This window comes from Dermochelys coriacea, chromosome 27 (genome assembly GCF_009764565.3).
Source record: "Dermochelys coriacea isolate rDerCor1 chromosome 27, rDerCor1.pri.v4, whole genome shotgun sequence".
Classification (NCBI taxonomy): Eukaryota; Metazoa; Chordata; order Testudines; family Dermochelyidae; genus Dermochelys; species Dermochelys coriacea.
Genome location: NC_050094.1, coordinates 11,187,715 through 11,209,570, shown reverse-complemented (window position 1 = coordinate 11,209,570; position 21,856 = coordinate 11,187,715). Strand labels below are relative to the sequence as shown.

The 21,856-nt window shown below is 41.3% G+C and overlaps 1 protein-coding gene across 1 annotated transcript in view; it reads left to right on the top strand.

Annotated features, from left to right (window-relative positions):
* The window catches only part of NPEPPS (aminopeptidase puromycin sensitive), a 66,133-nt gene that overhangs the window by 19,507 nt on the left and 24,770 nt on the right, over positions 1-21,856 (top strand). The window contains exons 3-9 of the mRNA XM_038385387.2: positions 6,358-6,435; positions 11,351-11,472; positions 13,136-13,243; positions 14,214-14,414; positions 14,907-15,003; positions 15,113-15,146; positions 16,641-16,755. Coding sequence (XP_038241315.1) covers positions 6,358-6,435; positions 11,351-11,472; positions 13,136-13,243; positions 14,214-14,414; positions 14,907-15,003; positions 15,113-15,146; positions 16,641-16,755 — 755 coding nt within the window. The remainder of the gene's footprint in view (positions 1-6,357; positions 6,436-11,350; positions 11,473-13,135; positions 13,244-14,213; positions 14,415-14,906; positions 15,004-15,112; positions 15,147-16,640; positions 16,756-21,856) is intronic.

Below are 21,856 nucleotides of genomic sequence, written 5' to 3'. Positions count from 1 at the left end.
ATGTTGGAAGCAACCCTGTTTAAACAGTGTTAGACCCCATCTACCCTACATAATTAACCATGTTTAAGTACTGTTGTGAAACATGGTTGTTATCTGCATGTATAAACAAGGTTTCTTCCTGTGCAAGCAGAAAAATAAAACTGCGGGCTGGGGGGGCAGGGACTGTTTTGGCTATGTGTCTACCATGGTTAAAACAAAAAGAAAAGGAGTACTTGTGGCACCTTAGAGACTAACAAATTTATTAGAGCATAAGCTTTCGTGAGCTACAGCTCACTTCATCGGATGCATTTGGTGGAAAAAAACAGAGGAGAGATTTATATACACACACAGAGAACATGAAACAATGGGTTTATCATGCATCCGATGAAGTGAGCTGTAGCTCACGAAAGCTTATGCTCTAATAAATTTGTTAGTCTCTAAAGTGCCACAAGTACTCCTTTTCTTTTTGCGAATACAGACTAACACGGCTGCTACTCTGAAACCTGTGATTATGCAAGGCACTGAATTTAGCCGTATAGAGTGGAAATCTGTCAACTTCATGAAAAAACTCGCACAGATACAGACAGACATCATCTTCCTCTCCAAATGCAAACAGATGGACATCATACCGAAAGGACTGAAGGTAAAAAATCCATTACAATCTACATACCACACAGACTATGCTGACAGCTTGTGCCACACACTCTCAAGGAAACTGCGGAACCACCTGATCAACATCCTCTACAGCAAACAGGGAAAGATTAAGAATGAGCTCTCAAAACTGGATACTCTCATAAAGAACCAACCTTCCACACAAACTTCCTCGTGGCTGGACTTTACAAAAACTAGACAAGCCATTTACAAAACACACTTTGATTCTCTACAAAAGAAAAAGGACACTAAGCTATCTAAACTACTATATGCCACAAGGGGCCACAACAATGGTTCCCGTAACCCACCCAGCAATATTGTTAATCTATCCAACTATACTCTTAGCCCAGCAGAAGAATCTGTCCTATCTCGGGGCCTCTCCTTTTGCCCCTCCACCCCCACGAACATGATACAGTTCTGTGGTGACCTAGAATCCTATTTTCGACGTCTCAGACTCAAGGAATATTTCCAACACACCTCTGACCAACATATTAACCCACAGAGACCTTCCTGCCAACACTACAAAAAGAAGGATTCTGGGTGGACTCCTCCTGAAGGTCGAAACAGCAGCCTGGATTTCTACATAGACTGCTTCCGCCGACGTGCACGAGCTGAAATTGTGGAAAAGCAGCATCACTTACCCCATAACCTCAGCCATGCAGAACACAGTGCCATCCACAGCCTCAGAAACAACTCTGACATCATAATCAAAAAGGCTGACAAAGGAGGTGCTGTCGTCATCATGAATAGGTCGGAGTATGAACAAGAGGCTACTAGGCAGCTCTCCAACACCACTTTCTACAAGCCATTACCCTCTGATCCCACTGAGAGTTACCAAAAGAAACTCCCTGAAAAAGCACAAGAACAAATCCGCACAGACACACCCCTGGAGCCCCGACCTGGGGTATTCTATCTGCTACCCAAGATCCATAAACCTGGAAATCCTGGACGCCCCATCATCTCAGGCATTGGCACCCTGACAGCAGGATTGTCTGGCTATGTAGACTCCCTCCTCAGGCCCTTCGTTACCAGCACTCCCAGCTATCTTCGAGACACCACCGATTTCCTGAGGAAACTACAGTCCATTGGTGATCTTCCTAAAAACACCATCCTAGCCACTATGGATGTTGAAGCCTCTACACCAACATTCCACACAAAGATGGACTACAAGCCGTCAGGAACAGTATCCCCGATACTGTCACGGCTAACCTGGTGGCAGAACTTTGTGACTTTGTCCTGACCCATAACTATTTCACATTTGGTGACAATGTATACCTTCAAATCAGCGGCACTGCGATGGGTACCCGCATGGCCCCACAGTATGCCAACATTTTTATGGCTGACTTAGAACAACGCTTCCTCAGCTCTCGTCCCCTAATGCCCCTACTCTGCTTGCGCTACATTGATGACATCTTCATCATCTGGACCCATGGAAAAGAAGCTCTTGAGGAATTCCACCATGATTTCAACAATTTCCATCCCACCATCAACCTCAGCCTGGACCAGTCCATACAAGAGATCCACTTCCTGGACACTACGGTGCTAATAAGCGATGGTCACATAAACACCACCCTATATCGGAAACCTACTGACCGCTATTCCTACCTACATGCCTCTAGCTTTCATCCAGATCATACCACTCGATCCATTGTCTACAGCCAAGCGCTACGATATAACCGCATTTGCTCCAACCCCTCAGACAGAGACAAACACCTACAAGATCTCTATCATGCATTCCTACAACTACAGTACCCACCTGCTGAAGTGAAGAAACAGATTGACAGAGCCAGAAGAGTACCCAGAAGTCACCTACTACAGGACAGGCCCAACTAAGAAAACAACAGAACGCCACTAGCCATCACCTTCAGCCCCCAACTAAAACCTCTCCAACGCATCATCAAGGATCTACAACCTATCCTGAAGGACGAGCCATCGCTCTCTCAGATCTTGGGAGGCAGACCAGTCCTTGCTTACAGACAGCCCCCCAATCTGAAGCAAATACTCACCAGCAACCACACACCACACAACAGAACCACTAACCCAGGAACCTATCCTTGCAACAAAGCCCGTTGCCAACTCTGTCCACATATCTATTCAGGGGATACCATCATAGGGCCTAATCACATCAGCCACACTATCAGAGGCTCGTTCACCTGCGCATCTACCAATGTGATATATGCCATCATGTGCCAGCAATGCCCCTCTGCCATGTACATTGGCCAAACTGGACAGTCTCTACGTAAAAGAATGAATGGACACAAATTAGACGTCAAGAATTATAACATTCAAAAACCAGTTGGAGAACACTTCAATCTCTCCGGTCACTCGATCACAGACCTAAGAGTGGCTATCCTTCAACAAAAAAGCTTCAAAAACAGACTCCAACGAGAGACTGCTGAATTGGAATTAATTTGCAAACTGGATACAATTAACTTAGGCTTGAATAGAGACTGGGAATGGATGAGTCATTACACAAAGTAAAACTATTTCCCCATGGTATTTCTCCCTCCCACCCCACCCCCCGCTGTTCCTCTGATATTCTTGTTAACTGCTGGAATTAACCTACCTTGCTTGTCACCATGAAAGGTTTTCCTCCTTTCCCCCCCTGCTGCTAGTGATGGCTTATCTTAAGTGATCACTCTCCTTACAGTGTGTATGATAAACCCATTGTTTCATGTTCTCTGTGTGTGTGTATATAAATCTCTCCTCTGTTTTTTCCACCAAATGCATCCGATGAAGTGAGCTGTAGCTCACGAAAGCTTATGCTCTAATAAATTTGTTAGTCTCTAAGGTGCCACAAGTACTCCTTTTCTTTTTGCGAATACAGACTAACACGGCTGCTACTCTGAAACCTGTCTTTTTGCGAATAGAGACTAACATTGCTGCTACTCTGAAACCTATGGTTAAAACAGTTGCCCAATGTTTTTCATGCGTAGACAAGAAAAGTTTTAAAACCACACCATAACAATGTGCTGATGCTAAGCACAATTGTTTTGTAATGATTTAGAGCCTGCGGGGGGTGGGAGGGATAAATTAAATTAAGAAATTTGGTGTCAAATTTGGCAACAATCTGCATGCCTTACGGTATCCTTAGGTTCAGTAGGGTGGAGCTCTGAATCTGCAGTGACACTGAATCGTTGACTTCATGATCAGGCCTTGCCGCAGCCCTGTATGGATAGCATACGTTTCTTTCACTGAGTTTGGGATCAAGAGACCTTCCAGTCTGGTTTCTTAGCTCTTTATTTTAGCCTTTGTCCTCAAGCTGACACACAGTTGGACAGCTTGCTGGCTCCTGTGGTGGATAACATACTTTCCAGGCAGCCTGACAGAGAAATATCTGAGGCAGATGTTCAGCCCCTTCCTCCTCATTCGACAGATTGTTGGTGCTCTCTATCTTGTTACACTAGGTTTGTTTTCCATTGGAATCTAAAGATAGAAAGGGTCAAAATCCAGTGAATCTTATTTAGTGATGCAATTGGCAACCAGTTTTGCGCCCTCATTTTACCACAAAGCTCATTATTGTGCCTTGTTCTTCAGACCTCCATACACCCAAAGGTCCTACAACGTTCTGTCCTGTATGCTTTAACCTACAGCTTGCTGGTAATGGCTTCTTTGCTTTCTCCGCCTTCTACAAAACTAAGAGAATAGAGGAACCTAATCATTTATCTTTTTTTTTTTTTTTCCTGGCTGTATTTGGTGAATCTTTGTCCAGAAGGCATTGTTTAAGTCTTTCTCATGTCTTAATATCCCAGACCTATTTTCAATTGAATTCAGTGGTTTGAGCAGAAGGGGATACACAATTTAAAATAGTGGAAGGGCAGAGTATTAACTATTAGACTAAACTTTCAACACATCAGTCCACTAAACTATCATTTTTCTCTTGGGATTGAGTCACTGCTATATTTCTTTCCACTTATAATTGTTTTATAGTGAGGGTTGACTATCTCACTATTGTGATCAATGCTGATTAATTCCTGAGTAAAGTATTATGGAGCAAGCAGGTAAGACCATATGCATTCATGCAATTTTTACATTTACATTTTGTCAGCAGAGAGTAGTATTTACACTGCATGACTTTCAAGCTGAAATAATGCACCATTTTAAGAAATGAAGCAACATGTTCTCTCCCCTAATATTTTATACTAGAGTAAATTAAAGCACATTTTCAATAAACAGTATTCCTGAAAAGGAAGTTCTTCCTGGCAGTTCCTGGCTTGACAAAATTAGCTTGAGTGTTCTGAGGCTGTATCTAAAAATGCATGTCTGGAAAATACCCCTTGCCACAATATATGATCCTAGAAAAAGAGGTCATTCTGTAATACTTCAAAATTAAACTCAGTCATTTCTAGATGTAGTTCATAGTGATTCAAGGATCTGTGTAATGAGAATGGATACCTTGGAATGTTCCTCTTTTAATGTGTTCATATCTATCACCCTTTTCCTTATTTCTGTTGTCCTTTAAATATTAATACCTTAAAAGATTAAGCAAATGTGTATTAGTAAATCCACAACTATGCCTGTGTATGTAATGCTGCGTATGCATGTAATTTGTTGAATGGAAATTACCAGCTCAGAACATTGGGCAGTATTAAAAATAGAGTTCATCTGTTGATTACATACAGCTCTGTGTTTCTCAAAGCTTGTTAGTGATGGATTATTTGTGTGGGCCAGGGGTAGGTGAAGAGGGTCTAGGATCTCACCTTGAAAGCTGTAGCAATTTTCCTGGGTGAGAAGTGCTGGACACAACAGTTCTCTCCAAACACAGTAAGTGCCACTCACTGAATTGGTTAGAAAGGAGGAAGGAATACAAGGTACTTCCTCAGCGCTGAGCACACTGCAGCTACCGCGGTGGATGAGCTTTGTAGCAGAGTGCTGATTTCTTCTATATGTCAGTCTGGCCTGGATTCGTTATTTAACAGTAACCATTTACAGTGTAGAGCTTAGCAGCTCCAATTGGAACTGGGAGCCCCTTGTGAGCTGCTTTACAAATCTAAACAAAGACAAGATCCCTGTTCCGGAAGACCTCTGAGTTTCATTTTCAAGGTATAAGAACCAGCTTTGAAAAATTGGATTTTGTTTTTTTCAAATTGAGATCTAGAAGCTTCTAAAACAGTGTCTGATTTTTGTAAATATTCTGTTTTGGACAATTAAACAAATCTCTATTGGACCAGCTTTTCTGTCTGTTCTCCCTAACACTGCTGCATACATGTTAACGGAGCAGACTCAACTGGAATTTCACTCTATCAGGAGAGCAGCATTTAAATGCCACTAGCTTGCTTGGTGCTGAACAAGAGGCAGACAATCTTCACCCCAAAGAGTTTATAATCTAAACATACAGCTCTCATTTCTCTAGCTGTGAAACAATTAGGTTGCTCAGCCTTTGCAGAGTTGTGTAAGTGCAGCATTCCAATGGAGTGTGTGTGGGAAGAGATTGAGGTGTGGTAGCTTGGAGTGAAATCAGTGCGTGGGAACCCTATGACCCCCACGTAAATATGCTTAAATTGGTTTTCTCAGGCATGAGAATAGAGCATTGAACCTTGTCAATAAGTGGTATTTCTTTGGGTGTTTAGGTTTACATTGTTCTATGTTAATTGAAATCTTGATTAGTGATTACAGCATTTTGCTAAGTTCAGCTGGATCCAATTCACTGAAGTGTGAATGTAAAGTGCTCTTGAGTTGTGGAAACATTCTAGGCTCTTATTGAACCAAGTGCTCTTTCCATTTCAGAAATACACGCCACAGGATTCAACTATCAAAATGAAGATGAGAAAGTTACTCTCTCCTTTCCCAGTACTCTACAAAAAGGTAAGAGGTGCTGCCAAAATCTCAGGGCATGTCTACACTACAAAATTAAATCGACTTAAGATAATTCGACTGCTGCAATAATTAAAGTGGAGTTTCACATCCACACTGTGCTTGTTCTGTCAGCTGTGCGCATCCTCACCAGGCGTGCTTCCACCAACTTAACTGTGTGGGGCAATGACAGCTGGAGCCCTGCTGTCCCAGGGCTGACAGCTCACAGCTGGGTCTCCATACAGCCCGGAGGTTTGGGGGGCTCCAGCTGTCAGCCCTGGGGCAGGTGAGCTCCAGCTGTGAGCCCCGCAGTGGGGCTGACAGCCAACAGGCAATGTAAGTAACGCTGTCTACACAGATACTGTCACCTAACTACATTGACTTAAGTGCTACGCCTCTCATGGATGTGGAGTTAAGTTGGTGTAGTGAGCGACTCACGTCGGTGGGAGCTACATTTCAGTGTAGATGCTTACAAAACTATCTTACGTCAACCTAACTCTGTAGTATAGACCAGGCCTCATACTGACGTGCTACTTGTCTCAGCCAAGTTAAAATACTGTCACTCGGTATGGGTCTGTCTGCCTCTCTTATTGTGTATTCCTTTTGCAATGTGTTTTTGTTTAAAATTTCCCCCTCTGAATTTCACAATTTGATGGGAAAATGTCAGGCAACTGAACAATTAGGGCCCAGTTTCTAACTAGCTTAAGAGTTAATATTTACATTGCAGTTAAACAGAGGGACCAGTTTCCATAAAGCCTCAGTGTTGTTAGTAGGCTGTCAATTAATTGTAGTTAATGCAAGCGGTTAATGCAAAACAAAATAACTAGATTAAAAAAAATAGCTGCGATTAATTGCAGTTTTAATCGCCCTGGAAAACAATAATAATACCAATTTGAATTTATTATAAGTATTTTTGGATGTTTTTCTACATTTTCAAATGTATTTATTTCAATTACAATGCAGAATACAAAATATACAGTGCTCATTTTGTATTATTGTTTTGATTACAAATATACTCAAAAACAAAACAATGTAAAACTTTAGAGCCTACAAGTCCACTCAGTCCTACTTCTTGTTCAGCCAATCGCTAAGACAGAAAAGTTTGTTTGCGTTTACGGGAAGTAATGCTGCCTGGTTCTTATTTACAATGTCACCTGGCAATGAGAACAAGCATTTACATGGCACTGTTGTAGCTGGCATAGCCAAGTATTTGTGCCAGATATGCTAAACGTTCGTATGCCCCTTCATGCTTCAACTTGTAGGCTCTAAAGTTTTACATTGTTTTGGTTGTGCGTACAGTTATGTTTAAAAAAAAAAAATGTAAATTGCACTTTCATGATAGAGATTGAGAAAGCCTGCTGTAGTGCAACCTTTTTCTTTCTGAACCCCCTTCCCCCCCGAAGGATATAAAAATTCCATGGCCCACCTGTGTCACAACAACTCTTTTTCTGCATATAAGAGCCAGGGCTGGCATTAGGGGGTAGCAAGCAGGGTAGTTGCCTGGGGCCCCACACCAGAGAGACCCTTGCAAAGCTACATTGCTCAGGCTTCAGCCCCGGGTGGTGAGACTCAGGGCCCTGGGCTTCAGCCCCATGCAGGCTCCACCGAGTCTAATGTTAGCCCTGATTGGCAGACCCCCTGAAACCACCTCGCAGCCCCCCAGGGGGCCCTGGTTGAGAACCACCGCACTACAGTAATTGTATGAGGTGAATTGAAAAATACAATTTCTTTTGTTTATATTTTTACGGTGCAAATATTTGTAATAACAAATAAAGTGAGCACTGTATACTTTGTGTTGTGTTGTAATTGAAATCAATATATTTAAAAATGTAGAAAAACATCCAAAAATATATATAATACATTTAAATTGGTGTTCTATTATTGATTTAAAGTGTGATTAAAATGGCAATTAGTCGTGACTATTTTTATCTCACGATTGTGAATATTTTTTAATCGTTGTATAGTCTTAGTTAATAATTAAATTATCTAGTTAATTGAAAAACTGCTTTGTATAGAACTCCCTATATGAAGTGGGTTAGGATCATAGAAAGTGGGCATGGTTCAGGTTACCATGAGTCCTGTGCTCTGGCTCTTGCTTGGCTAGAGTTGCTTTCCATTCTCAGTTCCCACCAAACTGGTAGCTTAATTGTTCACTGAATATTTTGGGTGTCTTGGCTAGGTGAAAACAAGACAAGAAGAGGACCAAGAAAAATTGGTGACCTGGGAATGACAGAAGTTGCTTAAGACTCAGCCCTCTTCTAGAGTCTTTATTCCATAACTGGGGATTAATGAATGTTTGTATAGTGTTTTAAGCATGTAAAACACAGTGCAAAGTGTTAAGTATTTGCTTGTAAAGTGCCTTAGTATCCCTGAATGAAAGATGCAGTAAGAGCAAACTACTACAATGTAAGACTGCTCTATTTCAAGATTTACTCAGGATACTTATTCCCTTTCTGTCATCTAAACATAAAGTAACTTTTTGAGGCCAGTTTAGACCTCAGCATGGTTCAAGTAGTTGTTAGGGTTGGTGACATCATTGGATAGTCTAGGAGATGAATAATTTAACCCACATCTGACATGAGTTAAAATCTCTCCAAGGTTGGAAGGGATTGGTTATTGAGAGACTTATATAAAATGAGCATTTGGATTCAGCCCATGTCCTAGAGGGGCTGATGTCCATCTCGCACAAATCCATACCACAGTTGGCTCTTCTAGGCAGTCTCCTTTGGCAGCCCATGCAGAGAGGCCCAAGACTGAATGGGTATGAAAAGTAAACTGAACTATCTTCTGACCTGATGGGGAGAAATCGTTTAAAAGGTTGATACATTGGTGGGATACTGCAGATGCTCATACTTAAGTGTTCATGCTGACTGAAATCACGTGGCCTACTGGTATTGCAGCATTTAAAGAAATCTTCCTTTCAAGCCCCACACGCTGTCTTGGCTATGGAATAATTTTGTCGTTACCCAGCAGAAGTACCCTTTCTGCAGGTGGTGGTTTGGTGCTGAAAACTCCAGGAATCTTTCAGCAGATCCTCTCTGTTTGATATTTTCCTCTGTGGTTAGGCGCTCATTAACTATTTTGCACAATAATTAGTAGATTAACTTGTAGTTTAGTGGGAAAACATGTGCAGGTGATGGTTGTCTGCCTATGGGGATCATGGCTTAGCAATGGCAGCATTGTACTGAATTTGATAGCAGCAATTTGTATGGTAAAATACTAGTGTCTGGGGCGGTTGGAAACACCCCTCTTGTAGAGAGGTTTAAATATTTCACTGACTTAAAAAAAAAAAAAAATCTAGTGCAGGTTACTATCTGCCTAGCTGTTTACAAAAAAAAAAATCAAGATTTGAAAGATACCAAATTTTAACTACTTTTAAAAATTCCATATTTCATTCTCTCATACTTCACTGTCTCAGTTCTTGAAGTTCCTCTCCTGGCCCCTCCAAGAAAGATTGGGGAGCTGCAGCAGGCTTCACATTTCATGTGGAGATGCACAAAGTCTGATTCCATGCATGTAACACTTACCCTGTTGGTCTAGTTTGTTCATTATTGTGAGCCAGTAGAAGATTGAAATTTACAAAAATCCTATTTGTTCAATTATATTTGGCAATAGCAGGTTGAAATTAAAACACAATGATGGGATTAACGCTTTGTGGGTCCTCTTTTCTAGAATTCTAGTAGGCTTTTGCAAGAGCATATTTTAAATAAGAACAATTGTGCCTGAGCCTTAAAAATTACTGTCAATCTACCTCCTTATTTAAAAGTTGATTCTACATTAGAACTGAGTGATTGGATTGCACTAGAATAAAGTTTAATTTGCATTGATACTGTAAATGACATTCACTTGACTTGAGACCTGTTCTACAAAGAACATTCTTACTGACACACTAGGTAAACAGTGCCCGTGATGAAGTTACTTTGATGTGTCGGGATGCTAAAAGATGATTCTATGATTGTTTGCTTTCATCAATAGTGAAGTTTGCTCTTGAACACCAGAGGTGATTCTAATCATCTGCCAGCCATTGAGAGTTAGGAGCTATTTATGTGAGAGACTGTTTCTGTTCTCTTGTTACCCAGAAAGGGCTAAGCTGAATTAATATAGTGCTCTCCAAGCTTTGAATATACAAACTCCTTGTTAACTGTGTGGCAGTTCTGTTTGCTGAGAGATTTTTTTTTAGGTTGGAATTTGATACCACAGTTGAATAAGGTGTATATTTTATCTTTGCGTGCAGATGTGTAAAGATTCTAAGAAGACACAAATGTTACTGTGCTCTATTCTGTAGGTTATTGGCACGTTGCCTTTCTTAGCAAGATCAGGTTCCCCTTTGGTGCTGAGGCATCAAGGGCAGAATAAATCCTGGATGTAACTGAATTAGATGTTAGAGCTCAGACAGAGCTCTAGCTTGACTACTGTATTAGATTTTCATAAGATTCTATTAATAACCACTTAGGCACTCCATATAAATAGGCTTTCTAAGCCTACCTGTGGAGTTAAAATTAGCATCCCATCATGCATCCCTTACTCATAATGGTAATGGTTGCAATATCAGGTCCTTAAATTAGATAGAAAGGTAGAGCTTAGTCTGGTTACAATAAAGTAATAGAGTAGAAAAAGTAAATACAAGCGGAAGCCTCACAGGTACTGTACCAGTCAATTGTGATATCTCCATGGCTGGTGAGATTTTGCTTGTATTACTCCTAATGCTTAACTGACATTGAGCAGTGTTCTGTGCGATGCTGCCAAAAGAGGGGAGGGTTTGAGGGGTGCTGGCGATGGAGCGGTGGGTGGGGACGAATTGGAGGGAAGAGTTATTTCAGAAGGGCAGTGAGCCAACTAAATAGCCTGGCCTTAAAAAAACAGACAAATAAATGTTCTGTTTGGCACCTCCAAATAACATGTCCCATCTGTTCTTTTTTTGTCACAGGGACAGGGACGTTAAAGATAGACTTTGTTGGAGAGTTGAATGATAAAATGAAAGGTTTCTATAGAAGTAAATATACCACCCCTTCCGGAGACACACGCTATGCTGCTGTCACTCAATTTGAGGTATGAGCTGTATTTTTGTTTTCAGAAAGGGTCATTTTAATATAAGATTTGCTCTTGGGAAAAGACTTGGGTACAGTTTTTCTAGTCTCAACTACACACATGGCCTGATTTTTTTGGAATCCATATTTTCCACATCTCACTCTCAGCAAAGTAGAAGGTAATAAAAAATAAGCTTTGTACTGTGACCTAAAAGTCAAATTCAGGGTCTGGCAAGGTCTTTGTCTATATATAGGATATGCATATGTATAACAGCTGCAGTGTTAGAAACAAATTCCTTTAACAGCTGCTTTGAACCAAATGTCCATATAAATTGCCTTTTGAAAGTTCACTAATATTTTAGTTTGACTCTCTGACTCACTCAAAATATCTTAATGGCACTCAGGTTGTGTGCTGTCTTGTGTCTCAAGTATTCTATAACTGTTGACATCATGAAATGTTTATGCCATTCTTTAAATCAGTGGCCTCCAACCTTTTTACACACAAAATCACTTTTTGAATTTAAGGGCAACCCAGGATCTATCCCGCCCCTTCCCTGAGGCCCCGCACTCCATCCACCCCCATTGCTCGCTCTCTCCCTCCCCCCACCCCCACTTTCACCAGACAGGAGATTGGCGTTTGGGAGAGGGGGTGCGGGTGCTGAGCTGGGACCAAGCGGTTTGCAGTGTGGAGGGGGGCTCCGGCCTGGGACAGGGGGTGAGAGGTGCAAGCTCTGGGAGGGCGTTTGAGTGCAGGAAGGGCTCCGGGCTGGTGCAGGAGGGGGTATGGGGTACTGGCTCCCGCCGGGTGGCACTTACCTCAGGCGACTCCTGGTTGGCGGCATAGCAGGGCTAAAGCAGGCTCCCTGCCTGCCCCAGCCCCACGCTGCTCCTGTAAGGGGCCCATTTGTCCCTGGGGAGGGCATGTGGCTCCGCGTGCTGCCCTCTCTTCAGGCACTGCCCCTGCAGCACCCGTTGGTCACAGTTCCCCGTTCCTGGCCAATGGGAGCTGCGGAGGTGGTGCTTTCAGGCAGGAGCAGCATGTGGAGACCCCTGCCTCCCCCTCCCCCAGGGCTGCAGGGGTGTGCTGGCCACTTCTGGGAGCAGTGTGGGGTTGGGGCAGGCAGGGAGCCTTCGCGGCAGCCCTGCTGCACTGCCGAATTTTTAGCAGCTGGAGATTGCGATCTCTCCAGGATCAACCAGTTGATCGCAATCGACCAGTTGGTGACCACTGGTTTAACAGTGGTCTTAGTTTGTTACATAAACAAAACCATGAAGCACTCTTTCCTTTATCTAATGCACATAAAACATACCGTGGTGTGTGCAATCTAATGAGATGATACAACCAAGGGGTCCGGTGTGCTTTCTATGGATGTCTGTGCACCCTCCCTTTCACATGACTGAAGCTTTACTCAGGTCATGGCTGTGCTGAATTTTGCTCAGGGACTGTAAACTTCAGTGGCAACACAAGATGAATTTCTGTTGCCTTTTTTTCACCTTAGAGTGAATTAAACTATATGCTAAGAGAAAATGCACTAATCCAAGTGCCAAGGAAGATGAACAAGGAAACTTTTTCTAGCAGAGACTGACCATAGCTTGACAGATTATCAGTAGAATGTATTTTTATGTGCTTCATTGTGATAATCTCGGTGAATGATTTGTTCGGTTAATGCTCTTATTTCCTTCAGGCCACTGATGCCCGCAGAGCCTTCCCTTGCTGGGATGAACCTGCTATTAAGGCGACATTCGATATCTCATTGGTTGTCCCTAAAGACAGAGTAGCTTTGTCAAATATGGTAAGTGTTTAAAGTGCAAGTAACAAACTCAATTTTTTATAGCAACTGGCTATGTAGCGGTTTTATTTGCAAGTTAGTGATGTGTTTTGGTAACATCCATTAATAGGAAGATGGATTGTATTATTTGTCATTACTAAGCAATTATACTTGATTGAGGGAAGCTTTTTTTTTTAAAGTAGATATCCATTGCTAGTAGACACTAGTACAGAAATTAAATACACTGCACAAGCCAGAGATGGTTGTTTGTTAAAATGAGTCCCAACACGTGGCATGACGTGCTGCTCAATTAAATGAATGAAAAAAAAAAAACTTTTGCTGGTTTAGATAGCTACATAAACATGCATGGCATTTTATAGACGAATAAGACCAGTCTCTGCCCTGGAGAACTGCTGATTAAAGTTCAGATGTAACAGGAGCAAGTGGTAGCAATTTAATCGCAGGTACAAAGGGGGTATCTTCACATTCCCCATTTTAAATATGGTGTAAAGCTTCAGGATAGTCATTTGCTACTGAGAAACCACTCTTCAGTGTCTCATCCTACAGGCTCCTATTGTTGGGATGACTGTTTACTAGTAAAGACTCAGTTACCTCTGCTCGGGCAACTTGATGCTGCAATGTGTTAATGCAAGCCAGAAGTCTTGTCCAGCACCATTTTGTTGCAGCCATCCATTCAGTGTTTGAACAAAAGAATCATGCCCTGAAAACTTTAGGGGAAACTGGCTCCATAGGCATGCGTCCTGTCACCAGTCCTGGAGAGCAGGAGTCCGGAAACTGATAGCAAAAGCTATCCAGCAGACCTTAGCTATTGCAGTGTGAAATATGACTTGTGGAGTAAACGATACAAAATATGTATTTGTGTTTCAGTTGGGGCGGGGGGGGGGGCTATAAATCTAATGAGCATTTTAAAGTTGTAATCCAGTGTTGCTTTTCATGGAACTAATCCGATTCCTTTTCGTGTTTTGTTGGAAAGAATGTCACTGATCGGAAGCCATACCCTGATGATGAAAATCTGGTGGAAGTGAAGTTTGCCCGCACGCCTGTGATGTCAACGTACCTAGTAGCATTTGTGGTGGGAGAATATGACTTTGTAGAGACCAGGTCATCTGATGGTGTGTTAGTCCGTGTTTACACTCCTGTTGGCAAAGCAGAACAGGGAAAGTTCGCATTAGAGGTAAATGCGCTTGAAGTGATTTCTCCACTATTTGTATAGTCCCCAGTTGTGGGTAGCCTATGTTCTGGCTGGGTTCTATCAACAGCACAATTAATGTGAAACTTGTCATGCTGCTTTGGTTTGGGTTTGATTAGTGACATGGAGAAACAAGGCTTGATAGTAAACTGAAATTCATTATATACAAAGAAAACATGAAGTCATGACAAAAATCTAGATTCTGACCCAACTGAGATGATTTAGCATTATCACCTTTTATATAAAGTCAGTGTAAGGTAGTAGAGATTTGCTGAAGCCTGGAAAAAATTGGGGTACTTCCAAATGTTGATACTCTGGCATTCCTGGAAGTCCCACCTTTTAGAAGTGGATTTCTGGGGAAGAGAGCCAGTATGTGCTGCTTTCTGGAGTACTTACAGCCATGTGGAAATGTCAGTTCTGGACTATTGTGAGTTAGTTCAAAATGTTTACTAGGTTTTTCCTTTTATTTTTTTATAGGTTGCTGCTAAAACTCTGCCTTTTTATAAGGGCTACTTCAATGTTCCTTATCCTCTTCCTAAAATTGATCTCATAGCTATTGCAGACTTTGCAGCTGGTAAAGTAACTCACTTTATTGCTGAACAGTATTGATTTTCTTTGAATTTTAAACATTTAGGAAGAGGTGTGTATCAATGTCAATAAACCTTTGTATTTATTTTATAAAGGTGCCATGGAGAACTGGGGCCTTGTTACTTATAGGTATGCTGTTAAAATACTGTCTTTCCCCCCTTTATTCACTAATTTTGGAGGCAATCAAACTGGTTTTAGGGAACTGTAATGATTGGGCTTCATCCCAAATAAGGTTGAGTAACTTCCTCGAAACTCTAGCTTCAGTCTTGAGTAATTTAGGCTTTTCCACCAGAATGCACTGGTGTTCACATCTCAGAAGGGCAAGAATGAGCTTTTAAGGCTACTGGCCAAGATAGCCTTAAAGATTTTAAAAGCATCTGGCAGCAGCAGCTTCTGCAGAAAAGGAAAGTGTTTTCTTGGCTACATTCCGCCCCACCCCCGCCCTCTCCCAAGCTTTTGTAATTATTTACACAGCTTAGAAAACTGTTTTTGATTTTTGCATGTTCTAGCCAAGTCAGTAAACTTCTGCAACTATATGACAAATGTGGGTTGAGTAATTTTTAAAATTTTATCTTGCTTTCCATTTTCAGTTGCTTGATCAGATGAGCTAAATTTCATACCTTCTGCTTAATAGTCTCGTGTTTGTTTTGAGCTGTTGGAAGGGGCTCCCTTCAGCCTCTGCAACATGGGATTCTTATTAGCTCTAGATTAATTAGCACTGAAGTGAGATTTCAGGATTTTTCTTCTTTTAAATTTATTCCATTAATTTGGCCTTACAAAATTGTCATGAAAAATTACTAGCCCATGCACAAAATCTACTTGCCTGCTCTACTGTGCTGATGAGAACTGATATTTTTTTTCTCTGTGCAAAAATTATTTGCCCTGAGTGAGTAGAATTTTGAAAGCCTGCTTTAATGCTAGTGCTATGTTCTCCCCTTGCATTCAGATTGACAGTCTTGCCTCTTACCTGTATGATAGATAGGAGGCTGGCATAATGTGCAAGCTATATTTTTTCAAAGACATTTTTCCCCCTTAGAGTTGCAGGAGTCTAAAAGTCTCTTCTGATTGACCTACTGAGCCATGGTTGTGTTGCAGGTGTTTGTAGATTTCTTTAGAATTTCCCTTATAGGATCACAAGTGAAATGAGTGTGTGTGTCTGTGTCTGTCTGTGTGTGGATATTCGTATGCATCTGAGATGGTAAATGTAACATGACTGATGATTGGGCACGTGGATGAGTGGAGACTCCTTCTGGGTTGAGTGTGGGAAAGAAGACTTGCTTTGCATACATTATGAAGTGTGAAAGCTAATTGCAGTCAAGGTGAGACTTTCCCCCTGTTTTTTCTAGTCATGTAGCTGGACTGTTTTTTGCAGAATAAAGTTTTTCTCCTGTCTGGGTTTCTTGCCCTTGATTTCATGCATACTTTGAGGAAGTGTTGCCCCAACTCATCCCAACAGCTCTAAAATTTAATGTAACTGCTTTTATGTGCAAACTGAAACAACTTATGTTTTTCAGTTGTGTGGATCATGTTTGTAGGTTGCTTAGGTAATTCAGACTGTTTGAAATCTTATTTTTCCCAGATGTGTGCTGCTCAATTAATTTATCTTTATTTCTTAAAAAACAGGGAGACTGCACTGCTGATTGATCCCAAAAATTCCTGCTCTTCGTCCCGCCAATGGGTTGCTTTGGTTGTGGGACATGAACTTGCTCATCAGTGGTTTGGAAACCTTGTCACCATGGTATCTAATATTTAAAGTATTTTTATTATTATTTGTATTACCGTAGCACCTAGGAGCCCTAATCATGGAACAGGACCACATTGTGCTAGGCACTGTACAAATGCAGAACAAAAAGACTGTCCCCACCCCAAAACGCTTGCAAGCTAATTAAGAAGAGATGTATCATACGTTTAGATTTTACATGCTTCTCTTAGATTCTTCAAGTGCCCCCTGCAGTATCCTGTAATAGACAGATTGAGTAGATACTTTACAAAGCTGTCTTTTTAAAGTGGATTTTAAAATACTTACTTGACCAGATGCTCCTGAAGAACAGGTGTATAAAGAGAGAAATGCTAATTAATCTGTACTAGTTCATGTGTGCATGAATTAATGTTAAAAAGTTGACTTCGTCTGTTTGAATATAGTCAGAGAGTGGGACGAGAACAGCAGGTTTCCATGGAAATGAGTTAAGCCACCATATTAGATTACTTCTAAAGTGATAAATCATCATTTTCCTTTCTGGTAGGGATCATTCATTGTGTCATCAGCAACTTTTCACACTAAGCAGGCCTTCTCAGTTTGTGACACTGGGACTGTATTATTCTAATCCATTAGTTGAAAAGTTGCCTGGTAGTAGCTGACATAGATTATTTTGGGTCCATAGGGAACCAGTCTTCTGAATGATTGAAGCTGAAACCATTTAGATGGGAATAAAAGTACGTGAGAGGCAGCAGGTTGAAAGGTGCTAATAAACTCCCCACTGTGCTTACAAACCTGAAAGCCGTGTTTAGTAAAGTGTCTGCTGACAAATGGCCTCTGCCGATCCTGATTAGAACTTTGCAGTGTTGTTGAAGCCTGATGCTTTCTTTCCTCTGACACCCCCTCAAAAAAACCCTGCTAATAGGTCCTTGGAAGCCAACCATGTTAGATATTAGGAAGCTTATGCATTGCCAGAAGCAGAGTATGTTTGGTAATTGAACTAGAAGTACTGCAGCAAAAAGAGCATGGCTTCTGGGGCCAGCAGTTTCCTAGCCGTATCTTTTAGGTTGCCAAAACAGAGGTTATGACTTGGGTGGAAGATAGATTTAGATGTCACTTCACAGGGAAAGCAGTAAGGAAGGGGTTCTCAGACTTTTCCATAGTGTGGCAAGCATCATAATAGAAAGTCTTGTGCACCACTTCTTTCCCCATTCACAATTGCACAGGCCACCTCCCTCAGTGACTCATGTCACATCCCTGTGACAGCAACAGCAAATAAGTGGAAAAGTAATACAGCACAGACCCGTTTACGCACGGTAGTGCCATGCCTTCCACTGCTCCCTGTTTAACACGCGAGACTCGTTAACACACAGTACAGGAATTTGCTATGTAGCGCTGCAGATTTGCTCACTAACTCACTGACATAGAAATCGACAGGAAGTGCAGAGCTGGAAACTTATGTTGTTACCGATATTGGTAGAGACGTATCATGCACGCTTAGTCATTGTCACGCTAGAGAGATATACAATATATAGTAGTGTTATAGTAATACATATACTACATTAGAAAATTTTAACCGTAGGCCTGATATAATGGCAGAGGGCAAGCATCAGCGTTCCTACACTGTAGAAGAAAAGCTAGCTGCAATAGATCGAGTAAATAGCGGCGAAACCCAGGCCAAAGTTTCAAAAAATACTGGGATTTCCGAATCTGCTCTCCAAGCATGGCTAAAAACCGAATCTAAACTGAACGGCTTTGTACAAAATATCGATTCTGCCTCAGGGCTTAAGTGAAAATGTGTGCGCTATTCAGTAAAACCCACAATAGACAATGCCACGCGCACGGGGTTTGCTCGGGAAAGGCTGAAAGGAATGCTGCTAAGTGGGCCAATGCTTCAAGCCCAAGCGACAAAATTTGGAAATTTAATGGGGGATGAATCATTCCAAGCCAGCAAGGGGTTTATAAGTCTTTTTAAAAAGCATCATGGCAATAGCACAGGTATCGATTTCTGGAGAAAGCCGATGAATCGGCCGCGTACGCGTTTCCTGCTGAGTTAAAATCTCTTTTACAAAATGAAGACTACCGCGAAGAACAATTTTATAATTGTGATGAAACAGCTTTATTTTGAAAACTGCTACCTGATAAGACTTTAGCCTTTAATTATGAGAGACGGAAAACAGCTGGATTTAAAAAGATAGTGACTTTTCTTTTTTTAGTAATAAGATGGGCAGCCATAAGCTTGCCCCTCTTCTCGTTGGCCATAACCCTCGCTGCTTTAATCCCTCAATAGAGCCAAACTGCTAGTAGTATATGCTAACAGCAAAAATGCTTGGATGACAAGACACATTTTCAACAACTGGTTCCACAACCACTTTGTTCCAGCTGTTTGTAAGCATCTGCGGTCGAAGAAACTCGAAGCCAAAGCACTTCTGCTACTTGACAATTGTCCAGCCCATTCTCCAGCCGAATCACTGGTATCGAGCGATGCAAAAATTCGAGTGCTATACCTACCATTCAACACAACATCAAAAAGTCAACTTTTAGACCAGGGCATTATTCAGAATTTTAAAAACAATTATCGACAGGAGCCTGATGTCGGTGATCATGTCATGCACATCTTCAGGCATTTCCGAATTCCTGAAACAGTTAAACATGAAAAATTATTTATTTAGTTAAAGCTTGGGATGGAGTAAAACGGAAGTCCATTGAAAACTGCTGGGTGAAGGCTCTCGGTGATGCCTTTTCTGTCAAAGACAGCTCAGACTCGGAAAACTCCAGCAGTGGGACTGATTCAGAGCCAGACTTTGAAGAATTTTCGGAAGAAGACGTCCTATGAACACGCACACAGATAAAAAGATAAATGTAAACTTCTTTTTCAAATGATAAAAGATTTTAGTTTGAATCCATTGCTGGAAATCATTACTGAGTGGCTGGAGATGGATGAAGATTGCCCGACTTCAGATTTTCTGTCCGAGGAAGAAATATTAACGGGCTGCGAGGCTATGTCGGGCTGTGAAAGTGATGGTGAGGATGTCGTTGAAAAGGTCAGCGTTTCTCCCACAGAAGCTCTTAGTACTGTAAAAACTGTTGTAAGATTTATGGAGAGGCAAAATGTGGAAAATATCAAAATCATTTATCTGCGGCGAATGACAGACTTCGTAAGAGAGGGAAAAAAAAGTGAGCCAGAAAGTGCAGAAAATAATGGCATTTTTTTCTAAGTGAATCATAGACACTTTTTTTCAGCATGGCCCTCTTAGCCTGCGGTCCGTTAACACACGGTCATGACGGCTTGACTCCCAACATCCGCGCGTGAACGGGTCTTTACTGTATTAGGATAGTATTTAATGTATTTATAGCTTTTAATGCAGTTGGACAGCTGGAAATTAAGAGAGCCGGCATTGTGTGATCAACCAGCTCTTTGTGGATCACTAGCAAGTGCTTTTGGGACACCGGTGGCTCACAGACCATCAGTGGTCTAACCACAGCTTGAGAACTACTACAGTAAGGCATTTAACAAAGCAATATTACTTGTCTTATAAGGGCTTGCCTGCTTTGATAAAGTTTTACATTTTCTTTCCCTTTTGAAGCTTTGTGCCATTCATAAAGTTTTTTCTTTTAATTTTCGTATTTTCAAATTTTTTGTATTTGAAATAGGATTTTTTTTGTGAAGTGAAAGTCTTCCACTTTCCCATTTCGGGTAGCTTGTTGCACCCAGGGAACAAAGATACTATCACTGCAGGAAGCGTCAGTTACATCGTGGTTACAATGTGCCAATGTTGGATCTTACCAGATAGCACAGCCCTCAAATGCCAGCTCTTTAACACTGAAGATGTTAAACTAATTGGAATCAAAATAGTTCTGGGAAATAAATGGATGCCTGAGCAACAAGACTGGAGTCTCATCTCCCCACCCTGGTCTTTAGTTTTCACTGGGGTAGGCTGGCAGCTTGTTGCACTTAGTATGTGACTACTGATAGCCACTTATACTTTATTAAATTAATACAGAAAAAACCTGACTTGTGGGGAGTTTGAAAGTAAAGTTGAATGTCTTTCATTTTTCACAGTTGCATTAATCCTTTGGCACCAGTACTACATTTAAGCTCTGGAACTTTGTCTTGAAAACAGATTTAATCAAAATTATAATGAAAATTGGACAGTCTCCACTCTAAAAATAAATAATGTTGGACTTATCTGTGTAGAATGTCAGTAAAATTATTTCTTATCAAATTCCCTCTGTGATGTTTCATTCTTAACTGGAAAGTAGAATTGCTGTGTGGCTGAATTTCTATCGGGTTGACTGCTGCACTTTTCTTCTCCTTAAATAGACATGGCAACTTAATCAAACATATGTGAATTTACCTACCAATGTTTTATAAGTAAGAGTACTATATCTGAAAGAAATAAGAGGATGGGAAAGTCTTTTCCTCTATTTTTTTTTTTTCAGTTTCACATGTAGTCAGTTTCCTTATCTCCCTAAGTACAGTAGGCATTCTCTCTCTTAGCCAGGGATGGGGAAGGAACATGCATTTAAAATATAGCACATATAATTGTATACCTGCAAAAATTGTCAGTGACTGAGTCTTGGACAGGTATAATCCAGAAATTACTTTAACTTCCTTTTTCAAAAAAAGCATTACTAGATTTCAGGTTTTCAGTATCTGTTTACAACAGTATTCTTTCTCCCTCAGGTATCCAAACTCCTTTTCCATTACCTGTAAGGACGTTAATACAAAAATCCCTGTGCAGCTGTGATTGATGGAGGCCTTTCCCAGGATTTGGCTACTTTGTTGAACTGTGGCCTTCCACAGACAGCTTCCCCAATCTGGTCTTTCCTTGTCAGCTTCCTGTAATGTTCGCTCTGTGTTCAAATCCAGCCTCATGTGCAGCTTGTACAGCAATTTCTTTTGTACCATCTGCAGGTTTGCCCTCTCCGTTTTGAGTTCTTGGAAGCACATCTCACCTAGCAAATAGTTGCTAGATAGGCCATTCTGCACTGGGTTCAGTTCAGTCCACAAGCTGTTCTAAGGCTAAAGGGGATACTTTTGTGTAACCAGTCTGCTGTGTGTTCTATTCCACTTCCTGAATTTGACTTCTCCATATTGTGGAATTCAGACACCAGCTCAGTAGACCTTTCTCTCTGATTT